This window comes from Zalophus californianus, chromosome 4 (assembly GCF_009762305.2).
Source record: "Zalophus californianus isolate mZalCal1 chromosome 4, mZalCal1.pri.v2, whole genome shotgun sequence".
Lineage (NCBI taxonomy): Eukaryota > Metazoa > Chordata > Mammalia > Carnivora > Otariidae > Zalophus > Zalophus californianus.
In genome coordinates this window covers 182,433,936-182,450,755 of record NC_045598.1, presented here as the reverse complement: position 1 = coordinate 182,450,755, position 16,820 = coordinate 182,433,936, and the positions used below count along the sequence as shown (strand labels likewise).

At 54.4% G+C, this 16,820-nt stretch overlaps 1 protein-coding gene across 2 annotated transcripts in view; it reads left to right on the top strand.

Annotated features, from left to right (window-relative positions):
* Positions 1–388: 388 nt before the first annotated feature.
* Positions 389–16,820, top strand: part of NDRG1 (N-myc downstream regulated 1) — a 53,315-nt gene continuing 36,883 nt past the window's right edge. Inside the window, exons 1-3 of one of the 2 annotated variants that reach the window (XM_027597692.1) lie at positions 389–545; positions 12,999–13,079; positions 15,674–15,709. In XM_027597692.1, the coding sequence (XP_027453493.1) occupies positions 13,017–13,079; positions 15,674–15,709 (99 nt within the window). In that variant the 5' untranslated portion in view covers positions 389–545; positions 12,999–13,016. The remainder of the gene's footprint in view (positions 546–12,998; positions 13,080–15,673; positions 15,710–16,820) is intronic. The other variant, XM_027597700.1, reaches the window with a different exon arrangement.

Sequence of the window (16,820 nt, the reverse complement as noted above, 5' to 3'; positions counted from 1 at the left end):
GGGCCCTTCGGTCACACAGTGACACACGGCACATGCACACGCACGAACGCGCACATGCCCACGCGCGAGCACACGGACGCATCCGCAGGGCACACGCGCCCACTGCACACGCGGAGGCCTTGGCCTTCCGGGCGAGGGAGCCGACCGCCCAGCCAAACCGCAGCCGGAGCCCGGAGGCCCCTCCCCGCCGCGCCCCTACCAGGGCTTGCGCAACAGGCGGCGGCTCCGGCGGGCGCCCAGCGCGCTCTGCCCCGGCCCGGCGGGGCCCGACGCACTGGCGCGAGCGGGAACCGCGCCCGGGAGGAGGGAGCGGCAAGGGGTGTGTCCCCGCGGTGTGCGGTTCCGGAAGGCCGGGGCGGGGCGAGCGCGGGGCGGGGCCGCGGCGCCTATAAAGTCGCCAGCCGCCCGGGCATAAACAAACCTCCCCGGGCTCCTAGCTCAGGCTGCAGAGCGCACGGCCGTCCTCGCTGCTCTCTTCCGCGCCCGCTGGCTGCCGCGCCTCCGGCCAAGCTCCGGCTCCTTTTGCCTTCCTCTCTATACCTTAGGTAAGCCCGACTCCCTCCTCGTGCCGGGCGGGGAGGGCTCGATCGCCCGGGGGTGCTGCTGCGGCTTTGTGACCCCCAGAGCTGCAAATGCGTGGCTACCCTGCGGCGCGGGCGCAAGGAGGGGCTTTGGGGGCGCGGCCGCCGCTGGAATGGGGGGGTTTCGGTGAACGAAGAGGAGGAAAAAAAGGTCCCCGCTCACCTTTCCCCAGCTGGGAAAGTGGGATCTTGGGTTTCGGGGAGGGGTGGAGAGCCGGCCAAGGAACACCTTCGTCGCGCTTCCCAACGCCACCCCGGAGACTCAGCTGGCGCCGCAGGCCTGAGAGCGCACTGGAAGTGGGAGCCGGAGGGGGGCCTGGGAGAGTGCGGTGTGTGCGTGTGTGTGTGTGTGTGTGTGTGCGCGCGCGCGTGTGTGTCGGGGTGGGGTGTATCCTCGGAGTGGGGTGTCTGGGTTAGGAGGGTTTGAGCGTGCGTGTGTAGAAAGGAGGTGGGTAGGGGAGAGCGGCGAGCTGAGGCTGGAGAAAGGGGCGTGGGTGTGTCTGGTTTCCAGACTGAGCCCTGAACCGATGTGCATCTGAGGGGCGGGGGCCGATTCCGCCTCGAAGCCAGGGTGGTGTGTGTGTGTGTGTGTGTGTGTGTGTGTGTGTGTGTGTGTGCGCGCGCGCGCGCGCGTGCTGCCGGGGGAGGGTCCGAGTGTGTCACAGTGCGTGCCAAATGCGCGGGAGCCACTGTCTGCCAGCGCCGCTGGGCAGGGTGCACCCCCTGAGGTGGCCCGGGGTTGGCGCTGTGGCGGCGCCCGAAGAGGTGGCCTGGTCCAGAGGGGTCGTGTGGGCAAGTGACGTCCCAGCGCTGGCCAGGACTGCGAGTGGCGTCATTTTCACCTCCGCCCACCTCCCCCGCTCGTCTCCCTGCCTCCGGGACCCGCCTCTCCTGCCCTCCTGGGGGAAGAACAGTGGAATTGCTCTGCTGTTCCTGGAGATCGGAGGTCTCTGATTCTCCCTGGGGCGGGGAGGGCAGGGCGTGTGGAGAGTGGTGGGCTGGGGGAAATGCGCTGTCACCCCCTCTGTCACTTTAGTGGCTGAAGCTGGGATTTAGTGGATCTTTTCCTTCACCGCCCACCCCCTCCCAGCCACTCTCTCCCTTCTGTCCCCTCTGCTGTCAGATGTCCCTGTGGGTCAGGGGCAGCACCCTTCTGTGGCTGGGAAGGGGGAGGTGCCTAGCAGCCAGTGGGGGAGAGAAATCCTGGTTGGGGAAGGTTCAGGCTCAGGCCTTCTTCACAGATGTCCTGGGCACGTCAGTTCCTTTGCTTCCTTTAAGTTACTGGGAAAAGGTTGAAGATTGAAACGGAGTTCAGCCCCTGGCCACGCAGGAGAGCTTTATTCTCTTCATAATGTCCATCAGCCATACTTAATGTTCTCAGCCACCTCAAATGAACCAAGTGTTGAAATAACAAACTGTGCTCTTGCTATGAAAATGCAGTTTGAAGGCAAGCCCACCAGCCCCGCCTCCTGCACTGAAAAGTGGGAGTCTTTACTGACTTTCACAAATGTGAATTGAAATAAGCAAGGCACAGAGAGTGCAAACCCTAGCCCCCGCCTTCAAGGGACTCTCCCATTCAGGGGGAGAAATGCAGGTGAAGGGGTAAGTGCTGGTGTGGTACAGGAGTCGGGGTCCAGGGTAGGGGGAGGTAGAGGTCATCCGGAAGTGATTTTGTGGGACCTTGTCCCCCACAAGAGTGTGAGAAGGAAGGCTTTCCTTGCTGCGCCCCGTAACCTGGTACCTGGCCCAGGGCCTGGCACTTGAGAGGAGTTCAAATACATGCATTGGATGCATTGAATGGCTCCTTCCCTCTACCTCATTCCCCGGTAATCTCTTGGGTGGAGTCTGGAGCAGGCAGAGTTGACCTTCAGGATGGTGGTGTTTGATTGGGCTTTCCAGGGAGACCTTCCAGCTCCTGTTGGGGTCTTCCCTCCCCCTCTGGGGATCTCCTGGAGCAATAAGCAAATCCAGGGTTACTAACAGTTGGTCTGATAATTTGGGATGGAATTAAAAATTCACACACGTTCCTGATACAACGTCTTCCCATTTTACAGAGGGAAACTGAGGCCCAGAGACAGGGTGTGACTTGCCAAGGCTGAACCAGAGCTGGAACTTGGCCCTCCAGATCCCTCTGGTTGGGACTGAAGCTGGTGAAAGGGGTTCTTGGTCTTGATTGTTGCCCCTCTGCTGTGAGAGGGGCAAACAGACATTGGGTCTTCAGTGAGTTTCTTGGTGAGGAAACTTTCCAGGCAGAATGTGGTGATTATTTATTTATTTAGTGTCAATCAGGTGTTCTTGAGAACTTAGCAGAATTAGTCCAGTGAGCAAGGGCTGCAGCCCTGCTGAGGGCGGTTGACTGGATTCTGGCTGCCCCCTCCAGGTTGGACCTTAGATCTGAACAGAGCTGGGGGCTCCCCACCAGGCTCACTGAAATGTCCTGGCCTGAGCTTGTCTTGGCATGGATGGGGAAGAAAGGTCGCATTGTGTTTTTTTGGTGGCCTGAAGCTGTACTTCTTCCTTGGGACCCAACTCCAGAGAATCCCATCCAAGGCGTGACTCAAAGTCCCTGTGCCTCCGAGAGGAAGCCAGGATGATGAGTCAGCATCTAAGACTCTGGGAGGAGGCCTGACTCAGGCTGGGAGGGGGCAGGGAGGGGCAGGACACTTTCCCTCCTAGTCAGCTGCTGCATCCCCTCTCCCCCTGTCATCCTGGCCAGAGCTCTGCCTGATCCTTATTGGCTCCATTGAATAGATGGGAAAAATGAGGCTGAGAGAATTGAAGAGACTTTCTCGTGGCCACATGGCTAAAGGTGGGAGAGCCAGTCTTTGAACCCAGAGAGGCAGACACCCAAACCTTTGTTCCTTCTCATGAGGGCATGTTGGGGTGACCAGAAAAAGCTAGAATGAAAAGTCCAGAGATGTGATCAGGAGCTCCGTGCCTCAGCTTCCTCTCTGGTAAAATGGGAATAACAGACACTGTCTCATGGGAACATGTAAATATTAACTGAATTAATCATGGAAAGAGCAGAGACCAGTGCCTGGCACATGGGAACACCATGTAGGTGTTTGCTGTCAATGATTCCCACAAATTCCATTTTTCAAGGCATTTCCTTGGTAGTCAGTGTCCAGGACTTTTGTCCTAAGCTTACCCATGCCAGTGAAAGTGCCTGCAGGGGCCGAACTTTGTGTTTTGCTTCTTGAAGTTATTCCAAAAGAACTAAGCTTACGCAGACTGCATAAAAATGTCATGAGAACCTTGTTAGAAATGCAGATTTACAGGCCCAGTAGGTCTGGGAGGGGCCAGGAATCTGCACCATTTCGGAGCTCCCTAGGCTGGATTAGGGGTAGGGAGTTGAGGACATCTGCTCCAGAATGATTGTGGGGAGGGAAAGGAGAGGAGAGGCCAGAGTATCCCATACTCCTGTGTTACCACACCCTGGTGCTCCATAAGCAGCTCTTACCTGGCTAAGGTGCCTTGTGGTGTCAGCTCGTCACCTCATTCAGTTGAGATAGGAGACATTCTTGCCAGTTCTCAGGTCAGCAAACTGAGGCAGGGCAGGTGACTTGCTTGTCTAGAATCAAGTGAGTGGGGTCCTGTTCCAGGTGGGCCACCCTGGACCTTTTCCCTCCAGTGTCAACCTTCAGGGCTCCCCAGACCCTTCTGGACCTGTCTTTGAAGCATGAACTTGGTTTCCTGGATTCATTTCATGCGGCCCTTCCTACCTCCCTGATCCCAGTCTAGTCCCAGGCCTGCCTTTCTACTTGTTCTCTCTCCTTCCATTTGGAGACAAGAGATGGACGGAAGGCGGTGTGTGCTGCTGAGGCGGAGGTGAGTTCCCTAATACCCTTTTGGCCTCCTGCCACGCCAGCCCAGGCTTGTTGGAGGTGGATGTCCTGAGAGATGAGATGAGCTCCCCTCAGGGAAATTCTGCACAGGCTCTGTGTCTGTGCTTTTCCAGTCCAACGATGTTCCTCCAGCCGAGGTGGTAGGAGATGAGACTCGTTAGCGTCTGGGGACCTTGAATGGCCTGTTGAGGAGTTCATCTTTTATTTTATAGTTTTTCTTCTCTTAAATCCATGGAAACCTCAGTACAAGTGTGAATTTTACAAACATGTGCAGCTCTGCTCGAAGGGGTAGATGGTGACCAGAGCTCCATCTTGTTCCCCATCTCAATCCCAGCTCCACTCCCTTGGCTTTGAGAAGATTCTCTGCAGCTCTCTGGGCCCCACCCACATGTGGGTATGAGCTTCAGAGGTATGCAGTTCTGAGGACTCCCAGCTGGGAACCCTGGCCTCCTCTCTCTCCTTTCCAAGCACTGAACTGACCACTTCTCTCCGGAAAGCCCTCCCTGGCTTTCCCCTCCAGGCTGGCGTGCGGGGGTGGGTGCCTTCCTTGGATCATTCTGGGCTGAGTCTCCACTTACCTTTCCCTGTAGACCTGAGGACTTGGCGCTTAGTAGGCACTCGATTAATGTTGGTCAGAAGAAATCGTCCATTTACGAAGGAAATAACTTGGGCCATCTTGTGTAGGAGAGATTGGAAGGCCATCCAGATTGCGGAAACAGCGAGTCCATTTTGGGCAAGGATCCTGTCAGTGTGTCAATCATCCCATCTCTGGGACAAAGGGTTTTGTAGGAAGAATCTATTTCCATGTCCTATGCTAACCATGGCTCTGTTTGTGGGCTTTCAACAAATTATTTTACAGACCATCCAGGACAGCGCTCATGCTTGTCCTGCAGATTTGCGGAAAGATCCTTGAAACCCATCAGTGTCCTCCTTCGGACTTCCCGTTATTCTGCCTGACCCCTCAGACAGTCTTCTCTCTGCCAAACAAATGGATCAGGCTGCCAAGACTCCACTGACAACCTTCAGGAAGATCCCCTGGTGGTGTTGCAGAGAGGACGCGGATGGTGATGGATTGGCAACCCTTGTCTCTTCCTGCTCTGTGTCCCGGACCCCCTGGCTAGTTCTGTGTTCTGGTTAACACAGGTGGTCCCATTTCAGCTCTGGCCTTGTATCCAGAGAATGAATGTAGCCAAGGTTTGCCTTCTTTTGGAAGATTTCCTTTTTCGTTCTTCTGGCATCAAGCAATTCCTTGAATGCTGCTGAGGTTCAGGCTCCATGCAAAGCAGGAAGGGGGCCTTCCAGGAATTTCTAGTCTGGTTGTCCCCTCTGCATGGTATTTGTACCATTTTATTGATTTTGAGAGCCCTGTTCTTGACTTCCATTCCCCTAAACTGGGGAACTTTCTTGAAGGACCAGTAGGATCTTCCATATTGTCTGATTACATAAGAAAAACATGGAGAGTTAAGACCACCAACCTCTTCACCCTCCCCATAGCCTTGAGTTTCAAAAGGTCTAGAAGACAGCAAGAGAACCCATGAAGTGCCTTGTAGCTTGACATCACAATCGCCTTGGCAAAAGAGAAAACAAAGCATTTATCCACCGTAAGCCCGGGGTATCCAGGGCATACCCCAAGTCTGCTTTCCTTGAGGTTCATGCAGACATGGGGCTGTTCCGGAACCTTCGGGGATTGCAGTATCCGGGGAAGATGCTATGCCAAAACAGTGGCGGCACACATTGATTTCCACCCCTGTGCTCCCCCCTTTTCCATTCTGTTCTATAAAGAGCCCAGTGTGCTGGAAAGAACACCACTTTCATGTGGCTTTGAAACCGGGCGTGTTATGGAGGGGACAAAATCTGGGCCAGTTGCTGACAATCACAATCGATGCAAGCTTGTCAACAATGCCTCCTGGTCTGCCTCTTCCTCTGCTTTACTGAAGGCAACCAGGAGGCTGCCATGTGCCCGCCCCTGCTCGCCACACTTGTACCCATGTTGAAGGAGTGGGTCTCGGCCTTTTGGAAGTCATGTGGGCCTTTGCTTTTGAGCCTCAGGTTACCCATCTGTAAGCTGGGGTGATAATACCCACCTTCTGCCAGGGACCTCCGTGAGGAGCAAACAGAACAAGGCAGGGAAGACTTTTTCAAAGTATCGAAACTGCTGTATCAGGAAGGCACCTTGGGGTGCCTGGGTGGCTCAGTTAAGTGTCTGACTCTTGATCTCGGCTCCGGTCTTGATCTCAGGGTGATGAGTTCCAGGCCTACATTGGGTGCCTTACTGGGCGTGGAGCCTACTTAAAAAGGAAGGAAGGCGCTTTGTGCGAGAGCTAAAAACAAAGCTTTTCTGGGCATTATGAGGGAGAGTGGGAGAGTCTAGGATGCGGACTCTGTTCAGAGCCTGGGCCTAACTCCTGGCGGCCCTGTGGGACTGTGCCAGGTGGAGGAGAAGCACAGGACTCCCTCAGCTGACTCACACTGGAAAGGCTCCCGGTCACAGGTGGCTCATCCTTAGAACGCCCCACCTGGACGGCGGGTAGGCACACAGCATGTGTGTATATGTAGACCCAGCTGATGTCACGGTCAACTTTCTCCTTTAAGGTTGCTTGAACCTGGGCTCGCTTGATGCTTTGGTGACTTGGGGCACATTTCTTCACTGCTCCGTGCTCCAGTTTCCCTGTCTGTCACATGGTGATCACGGTGGTGCCTGCCTCTGGGGCCTGAGAAGCTCAGAGGAAGTAATGGAATTCGGAGTCCAGTGAACACCGAAGACGTCGTTCTGGTGCTCTTGTCCGTGACCACTTGTGCTGGGCTGGGCGGATCCAGGCAGGATGGAGATGGGCAGGACCCTTTTGTCTTTGGGTATATCACGTTCCCACCTGGGCTCCCCTCGGCCCCAAGTTTCTCATTGACCATGTGATGTCCGTAGCGCGCGTGCAGCCTATCTTGCAGGTGGGGAAGCCGAGGCCCCCAGGGAGGGGGTGAATGGCTTGGTCAAAGTCCTGTGGCAGCAGAGCGGCAGGCTTTCCATACCCTGACTCCTCGGCCAGGGCTGCTGCTCCATCAGGGCTTTTGAGAGTGACAGGCTCTGAGTGTCCCTTCCTGGTCCCCGTGACTGGTTAACAGTTTTCCGGGGGCCCCATATTGCCTAACATACCTCTGCCCACTGCCCTCCCAGATCCTCGGGGTCATGGTCTTCCCTTCTCTGGGCAAATGCCAGTCTTGGCTTCCCGAGGAACCCAGGAGGTCCAACTAATTGCTGACTGTCTCCTGGGTCTACTGAACTGGAAAGGTATTTGCCCAGCTCCCCTCAGGCCTTCGTTACTCATTGACTGACGTTGCTAATGCAAGGAAGACCCCCATGACGGTGCATTGGGCCTGATTGCTGGAAAGCCACGTGGCACTTGCTCAACTTCTGTGACCTCCCCCTTCCTTGCTGGGCGGACTCTGGGACTCATGGCATATAAAACACAGGCTGTTGTCCTCACAGATGTCCCTAGGTCTCTGAGGCCACCAGGAAAGGAAAATGCACTGATTTCTTAAGCAGCTACCCCCTTATCCACAGTTTCAGCTCCCCACGATCAACTAAGGTCCACAAGCAGATGACCTTCCCTCTGACGTGTCGTCAGAAGGTCGACAGTAGCCTACTGCCATGACACATGCCTGCGTCGTTTCGCTCGGTCCATCTGGTCACATGGGCATGTCACTTCCCATCCTGCCAAGCAGGGTGAGCACAGCACAGTAGGATACTTTGAGAGAAGAGGGGACCACAGTCACATAGCTTTTGTTACAGTATATTGTTAGAATTGCTCTAGTTTATTATGAGTTATTGTTGTTCATCTCTCACTGTGCCTTTATCCCAGGTATGTGTATATAGGAAAAAATGGCTGTGTGTAGTGTTTGGTACTATCTCGGTTCCAGGCATCCGCTGGGCGTCTTGGGATGTATCCCTAGTGGCTAAGGCAGGGGGACTTGCCAGATTCTGTGCTCCAGTCTTTAAGCCACGCTGCTTGCTGGGAGCAGGAGTTGTACCCATTTCACAGATGAGCAAACTAAGGCTACGAGGCTAGAGAACTTGGTAGGGATTGCAGAGCTAATAAATGTTGATGCTCAGGTCTGACCCCCCAGTCTTCCCCCAGCTCCTGGTGACCATCCACGTTTCTGCCATGGGTTTCCTCAAAATTCCTTCGGGGGAGAGCTGGTGGGAGAGGAGGAGGTGGTGCTGTGAACTGGTCTGGTAGCTGGTGTGGTGACCCAGAGCCCGGTTTTCAGCCCTGATTGGGGTCTTAACTCTGACTGATTGCGTGTCTAGAGGAACTTCTGTCTGTGCTTCTTGGAGACATGGTGGGCAGATACGGCACACCCATCGTCATGCCAGGTGGGCCCAGAGGGCTGGAGGTCGGACACCTGGGCTCCCACCTACTGTGCCCTGTGTGTCCTTGCCCTGTCACTGTGTCCACTAAAAGGTCACCTTGGCCCTTTGTGATCTGATGTTCTGCATTGGGACTTTCCCGGAGGTGGCGGAGAGGGGCAGGGGTGGGCATTCAGCCTTCGGTCTCAAGCCCAGGGAGAGAACCTGCTGAGCCACGTGGGACCTCGGGTAGCCGGAGAGGAGTGACCCCCTGAGTGTGGGCCCTGTGTGGCAAGTGGTGCCTGGTCGGGGGGGGGGGGCAGGGGCACTAACCAGAGCACGCCAAACCAGGTCACCCCCCACCCATGCCTCCCTCCTGGCTAAGGAAATTGCCTGCTTCCTTGAAATGGGCCATAGGGCCTTGTTGCTATGGATTTGAAACCCGTAGAAAAAAACTTTTTAAGGAAAAGTGTGGTGAAGCGGTAATTGTGAGCATCAGAGGCCTCTCCATCCTGGCCACTTCATCTGCGGCTGGCTCTGTGCCATTTCAGGCCTGTCCCTCCAGCCCTGGGGCTGCAACCTCCTCCTTGGCAAAATGATGGTGGTGGTGGCAGTGGTTGGGGGGGTGTGTGGGACCCTGTGAGTCCAGGAGAGCATGGCCTCGTGGGGAGACGGGCAGCCACGATGGCCTAGTGGGTGTGCAGGACTGCGAGCTCGGTAGGCCAAAGCTCTGTCTGTCCGTGATCGTGCCCCGGACTTGTCACATAGTAGGGCCTTGTCGGCAAAACTGTTACGAGAACTGTCACACTTCGCTTGGTGCTGGGCTCATGAGAACCTAGTACAGGAAGTAATCTCTGAATGAATCACTGTTTCAAAGCCTGCTATCCTGGGACTCAGAAGGTGTTTGAGGGTGGGCATGGAGGCATGGGGTGGTAGGGGCCCATGATGGGGGCTGCTGGGAGCTGCCGGGCCCTTTCCCTGGCGTCACCCAAAGCACGCCAGCTTTTTTTTTTTTTTTCCCCGTAAATCTGTTTTTCTATACTGAGCTTCCTTATTAGATTTCTTTTAGACAAACAGGTTCTAAAATAAAAGTATGCAAGGTTTTCTGATTCAAGCAAAGGAGAACAGGGCGAGGGCTGGCCCTGGGCTGGCCCAAGTCAGCAGAATTGGGTTGGAAGCAATCAGCTGTCTTCCTGCCCCTGGCAGGCTGAGCACCAGCGGTCTGGGGCAGTGGGGGTGCTCAAGGTGCAGGGAGCACCTCGGCAGCCCAGGTTTGGGCGGCCTTGGTTAGTGCAGGGCAGTGACCCACATGGAGGTGCCCTGAAAAGTTTGCAGTTACTAGCCACACGCCGCCCTGGATCCACAGCAACTCCGCTCTCCCCGGGGACACATAGTACAGAAGCTTCCTCTGCTTTATCCAAATCTCCCTGCAGATCTCAGAGTCCCCAGAGCCCTTATGGATGTTTCTTGGTCTAGACCAGGGTGTCTCAGCCTGGGTGCTATTAACAGCTGAGGCCAGATAATTGTGCTGCAGGGGCCGTCCTGTGCGTGTAGGATGATGAGCAGTGTGCCTGACCCCCAGCCACGAGATACCAGCAGCGTCTCCCAGTCATGACCATCGAAAACATCTCCAGACATTGCTACATGTCCTCTGGGGGACGGAATCACCCATTTGTCTGGAGAATCACTGTGTTGGTTCTTAGTGGCCTCACCTGAGCCTCCCATGGCCCCCAAGGACTCCAAAAAAAGCAGTGATTCTCAAGTATTTGATATTTAAGAGAGACCGGCCAGTTTTCGACCTGCTGCCTCGTGTGGGCTGGGAAGCTGAGTTGTAGGACTGACAAGGAGGGGTGGGGCAAAGAGGCTTCCCCAGGAGCACGTTTAGGAACCCGTGAAGGCTGAGATCAGTCTCTTTGTTCTGAAGGCCAATGAGGGGGCTGGTGGAGGCTGAGATTCTGATGTGATCCCGGCATCGGGAAGCCACGAACCACACCGGGCTGAACTCCGGTGCGCACCTGAGTCTGTGTACATGTAGACTTGTTTAAAGTCCTTTCACTCTTGTGCTGTAGTGATGATTTGATAGTGAATTTAAACACAAACATTGCTATTAAGCTGCATCAAACCTGTTACGTATTCGGCAAGCGAGTTGCGGTCCAGCGGTGGGAACAAGACAGGCAGGCTCCCTGTCCTGGGGAGTCCACAGGTGGGGCTGCCCTGCCTGTAGGAGCCCCTGGAATGGGAAGCCCTTACACTCAGCATGAAGGGTGGCGTTGCCAGAGCCCTGGGCTTCTGGAAGGCTCCTTAGGCTGTGTAGGCGAGGTGTCCCACGGGCCAGGGTCTCGGGACCATGAACACGCTGAATTAGCAAGGCCGACAGACCTCTGCTTTTCATGCCTCCTGCCTCCGAGCTGGCAGCTACCCAGGAATGCTCACAAATAGAAAACCGACTTTGTTTTCAGAATGTTCTCGAGCGTAGACTCCAAAGGCTGCATAAAGGCATTCTTGTGGGGCTGGCTGTCGACTGGGGAGAATCATGCCGGGGCCCCAGACCAGAGCATCCCAGGGGATCTGCCCACAGAATGCCATGTGTTGGCACAGGGGCTGGGTTCAGGGTGGCCCCGGCTCTGTTGCTGGCAGGCCTCTCAGAGGTGCTTCGCAATGCGGATTCTCGGGGGTTCTAAGATCTGGGTCTTCAGAGGAGCCCCGGGCTGGACTTTCAACAGGCTTTCGCTCTCTGGCCCTTCTGTCTCTTGGAGTGTCGGGCAACTCGGGGCCAGGATCCCACCCTGGAGAGTAGCAGTGCGAGGGCTTTAGTCAGGCTGTGTTTCTCCAAATTTCCTGGTCCCGAAGGTCTGCATCTGTGACCTGCGGGTCCCCTGACTCCCCTCTGCCACGTACGCCTCCCACCTTCTCCCACCTTCTGCCACCTTCTGCCACCTCTGCCCGCAGCACTTAACCCACCTTCTGGGTTCTTCGCGCCTCCCTCTGGTGTTGGTGGGCACTTCATTCTTCCAGCTTGATTATCAGGTCCTAAGAATAAATGCTTACAACGCCTGCTTCCAGAGTTCCCAGAAGGAGGCTCAGTACATGGCACCGCCCGGAGCTTGCTCCCTGCGGAGCTGACTTGTGTCCAGAACTGCTCCTGCCAAGCTCTGCAGGGGTCACCTCCTGATCCTTTTGCACCTGCCCCTGTTAGAGCCAAGCAGGACCTTCTCTGGCCCGCTCTGCTCACCCAGCCCCGCTTCCCATCCTGTTCTCACCCCGCTTCCCCTGCCCGCCAGCCCTACTCTCCCATCCTGCCTGCCCGTCACTGCTCTGACCTTCCATCCCCTCACCCTCTGCCTCCCCGACCTTGCTCTCGCACACCCTCTTGCCCACCCCCTGCTGCCTTGAAAGCCCTCTTTCTTTCAAAATCCCTCTGAATGTCGAGTCCCGTAGACCCCTTGAGCTTGAGGTATTCCCTGGCCTGGCCCTGTCGTCGCCAGCACGTAGCAGAGAGCTCTGCACACCGGTGGGCGTGGTGGTGTCTGTGTGGTCCAGCCCCCTGTTAGGACTACTTCGTGGATGAAGCTCGTGCCCAGCCTGCATACGGGGAGCCTCCTGTGACTCTCCACCCCCTTTTGGTTGTCAGCCTGGGGGCTGCCTGACTTCAGGATCAGTGATGTGGGTCTCCTAAAATGCAACAAGATGTAGTCCTAGTTGTTAATTTTTGCTTTTGTTGCCCTCGCCTGTGGAGACACCCCAAAATACCGCTTAGACCAACATCAAAGAGCTAACTGCCTACATTTTCGATAGCAGCATCGGCGATGCTGCCGTCACGATCATTCCATAATGTATGAAAACATCCAGTCACTCTCCTGAAACGAATGTCATATTGCATGCCAGTCATAATTTAAATGCAAAAAATGCCGCGAGAAACGTCCTGGGTGTGGCCGTTGGGCCTGGGCCCTGCGTGCGAGGAGCTGGGTTTGAATCTTAATCCGTCCGTTTCATCAGAAAGGTAGTTGTGTCCCTGGGCCTTGGTTTCCTGTTCCAGGAAATCTCCCTTCTCGCCCCCTGATGCCGGAGTGGCATGGGGCGGGGGGCTGGGGGGGCCTGCGACTGCCATGTGCTGTGTGGGAGGTACGAGCCGCCGGGCAGAGCGGGGCTTATTCCCTGGCCTCGGATTTGCTTCCTTTGGGCAACATCTCTCAGCGAGAAGTGCTGACCCACAGCTTTGTTCCTTTGCAGGCAGGTGACAGCAGGGACATGTCTCGGGAGCTGCAGGATGTGGACCTCGCTGAGGTGAAGCCTTTGGTGGAGAAAGGAGAGGTGAGTGGAGACACTCCTGGCTACCTCCTCTCACGTGCGCGCTCGTACGTGGGCATCCGTGGGTGTATAATACAAACACACACGTGTGTGCATGCACGCACGCATGCATACACACTTGCACATGTCCGCTGCTTCCTAGTGACCAGGACTGCAGGAGGACAAGGGGTACCTTGTCCTTGTAGTCAAACGTTTCATGTCAAGGAGGCCTCCCTGTTGGAAACGGCAGCCTGTGTCCTCCAGCTGGGGCCGGCACGGTCCCTCCTGGGCTGGAAGAGCCTTTACGATTGCACAGTTGACGTTGCGTTCTAAACTATCTTCACCTCCTCCTTCTTACTGAGGATATAACCGCGTGTGATGATACATCTTTTTAAAAATAACAAGGCTCAGGCTCAGGCTCAAAAGTGGTTATGCTAAGGCCAACTAAAGGCTTTCAAAAAGAATAACGAACATGCACGAAGCCCGTCTCGCATGCCTGCCACTGGGCGGAATTGCATGGTTATCTCGGGCTAACCGACAGGATGAGACTGTGATTGGCTAGATGCTAGGTTCTATGATCCTTCCCATTTTACAGAAGGGAAAGGGGAGTCTCGGGAAGTTCATTTGTCCTCCATCACATAGTTAATAAAGTGTGAGGCAGGGAGCCAAATCCAGGCGACCTGCCTTTGGTGAACGGCCTGTTCCTTTGGTTCTTTTATGACTGGGCATGTGGCTGCTGTGTCTTAGGTCCATTATTTTGTGGACTTTTCATTACGAATGTGTGAGGTCACCTCCTCTAGCCCCATTTTGCAGATGCAGACAGTGGTCTGTGATGAGAAGGGAATCACCCCAGTTCATTCAGATCAGTGGCACAAGGAGGATTAGAAGCCAGGCCCAGGGGAAGCTGCAGACTCCTTGTTACCATCCTGCCTTGGGGGTCTGCAAATGTTTCCTATAACGAGCCAGACAGTAAATATCTCAGGCTCTGCACGGCAACCACTCAGCTCTACCGTTACAGCATGAAAGCGGCCGTGGACAGTATGTGAGCAAATGGGCTTATTGTGTCCCAGTAAAACTTTATTTACAAAAATAGGGAAGGGCCGTTGTTTGCTGATCCCTACTGTTCACTGCACATGCTCCAAATCCATTTCCTCTTCCATCTGGGGTCTGTGACAGAGTCTTAAAAAGCAAATAAAGAAACAAACCCTCGGTCATACAAATATATATCAGCATGGTCTCATTGCTCCCCTTTAAAAAGCCATATGAAAGGTATAGCAACTTTGCTTTACTCATGTGGTGAACTCTCTTGGAAACCTTTCCAAAAACTGTCCACAGAACACTTTCCCCTTCCAGCTTCACGGCCTCCCCCAGAGTTTGTTTGACCAGTGCCTCGTCTGTAGACATGTGGGTCTTTCCAGCCTCTTGCTATTCCCAGCAATGCTGCAGGGTGTTTTCATCATTTGGACCTTGGACGTACGTCATTCATATACGTGCAGGTGCAACTCTGGGATAAATTCTCAGGAGTGGCATCTCTGGGTCCAAGGCTAACTGCATTTTTAACACAGTATTTATACTTTTCAGGCACCCTGCTGGTATCTTTGGAAAACTTTATTTTCGAAGCCAGCATCTAAGAGGTTATCACTTGGAGGTGGCATGTCAAGGTTTCGGTGGAAGTAAACCTTCCAGTTCCTTAGACTGACTCAGCAGAGTGTTTTTAATTAGCCTTGCTTTGGAAAGTTCTTCCCGATGTCTCTTCTCAGTCCGGATAGCCCTTGCACTCTTGTCAGCACTTTGAAGGTTGGGGTTGTACAGAGTGGCTTTTCTGTTCCCTCCTCCTGCCAACAACACACACGTACACGGAGTGGGCATTGTCCACATTGGCTTCTCCCTGAATTTACCAGACTCCCTGATGTTCTTCACCCAGCCCAGGGTATGTGAAGCCATTTTAACCTCCAGCAGCGGGGCATCTGTTACAATCTGGTCTTGCAGCCCTGGCTGTCCCAAGGGGTCTCCCTGTGTACTTCCTTCCCCTGCTTTTCGCATTTTGCTCCGCTGAGCTGTCTTCTTTCCTGGTGCTTGGTGATGGGGTCTGGCTGGGGCTTCGTTTTCAGAGGGTTTTGGACTTCCCATCTCTAGGCCAGAAAGAAAACATGCCAGCAACCTCTCTTGGGAATGTTGCAGTCCCTCCTCAGAGCCGCATTCTCACTGCTCCCCAGGGGACCGGGACCCCTGATGATGGGGGCAGCCGTGGAAGAAATTTAAGGACAGTGACAGAGTCAAGTTTGGGTTTAAAAGTGTCACACATGGGTGGACACAGGGAAACTAGTTAATAGACAGTTACACTCCTCTATCTCTCAAGCTTGTGGCCAGCTTAGACCATCAGATCCTTTTAATCACCAAGGCTGTCGTCAAAAAGGAATCTGGCTAATGTGTCTCCTTTTCTGCCGGACTGCTATTCTTTGAGATGAAAAGTCTTTCTTTGTAAGAAATTGGAGAGGCCTCACAGAGGAGGGGGAGGGTAGGTCTAGACTCAGCGCTTGGAGAGACCCGGGTGTTCCAACATTATTTTTCCCCCCAGGAAACGGACAGAACTGACCATCTCTCTTGTCTCTCCACAGACCATCAGTGGCCTCCTGCAAGAGTTTGATGTCCAGGCAAGTAGAGGGACTGGCTTACCTCCCCGCTTCCCTGCTCTGCCTTCTCTCTTTCCTTCTTCTTCCGTTGGTTGAAGATCCGTTGTTCGGACACTAGGGGCAAGGGGAGGGAAGGAAGTTGCGTCAGCTGGTTCTCCCCACTCAGCTCCTTCTCCCCGGAAAGAAGCTGATTTGAGTTCTTTCCAAGGAAGCAAGAGCCCGTCACTCCCTCTGAAGGCAGGCAGGGGAGGCCGAAGTGTGGGGCATATGTGGGAGGGAAATGGGGGAGAAGTTGGGTGGGCTTGGGACCTGGTGATGGGAGGAAGCCGAGCAAGGCTTGATGTTCTTGGCTTTGCTTGGGAAAGTGAAGCCAGCCTCCTCTGGGTTTCCTCGCTCCATCCCTGCTCAGGGTTGGCGCAGGCAAGGGGGTGTGTGTCTGGAGCTTTGTCTAAGAACAAGTTTTCAGGAGAGTAGGCTGGCTGGTCTTGGTAGAAGGGAGGGTCAGAACCTCAGGAACTGTAAGCCCTGGACTCATTATCTCAAAGCTGGCATGGGTCCCACGCTGGGGGGTTGGGGGGACCCTGATGTGATGTGTCCTGGGCAGTATTGGGTCAGTAGCACACCCTGTCTACTAACTCTCTTGTGAGTTTCTTTTCCTTTTTTTTTTTTTTTCCTGGTGGTGAAATACACATAAAATTTACCCTCCTAACCAATTTTAAGTGCATGCTGCAATGGTGCTAAGTACATTTCTAATGTGTGCAACCATCACCACTATCCATCTCCAGAACGCTTGATCTTGCAAAACTGAAACTCTGCCCCCAGTAAACACAGATTCCCCACTGTCTCCTCCCCACAGCCCCTGGCCACCACCATTCTGCTTTCTGTCTCTGAATCTGACTACTCTGTGCACCTCATATAAGTGGTATCGTGCAGCGTTTTGTCTTGTTGTCATTAGCTTACTTCACTTAATGTAATGTCCTCAGGATTCATCTGTGCTGTATCAGGTGTCAGAATTCCCTTTTCTTCTAAGGCTGAAAACTATTCCATGGGAGGTATGGACCACATTTTGTTCATTCGTTCACCTATCAGTGGGCACTTAGGCTGCTTCCACATTTTGGCGATTATACGTAAT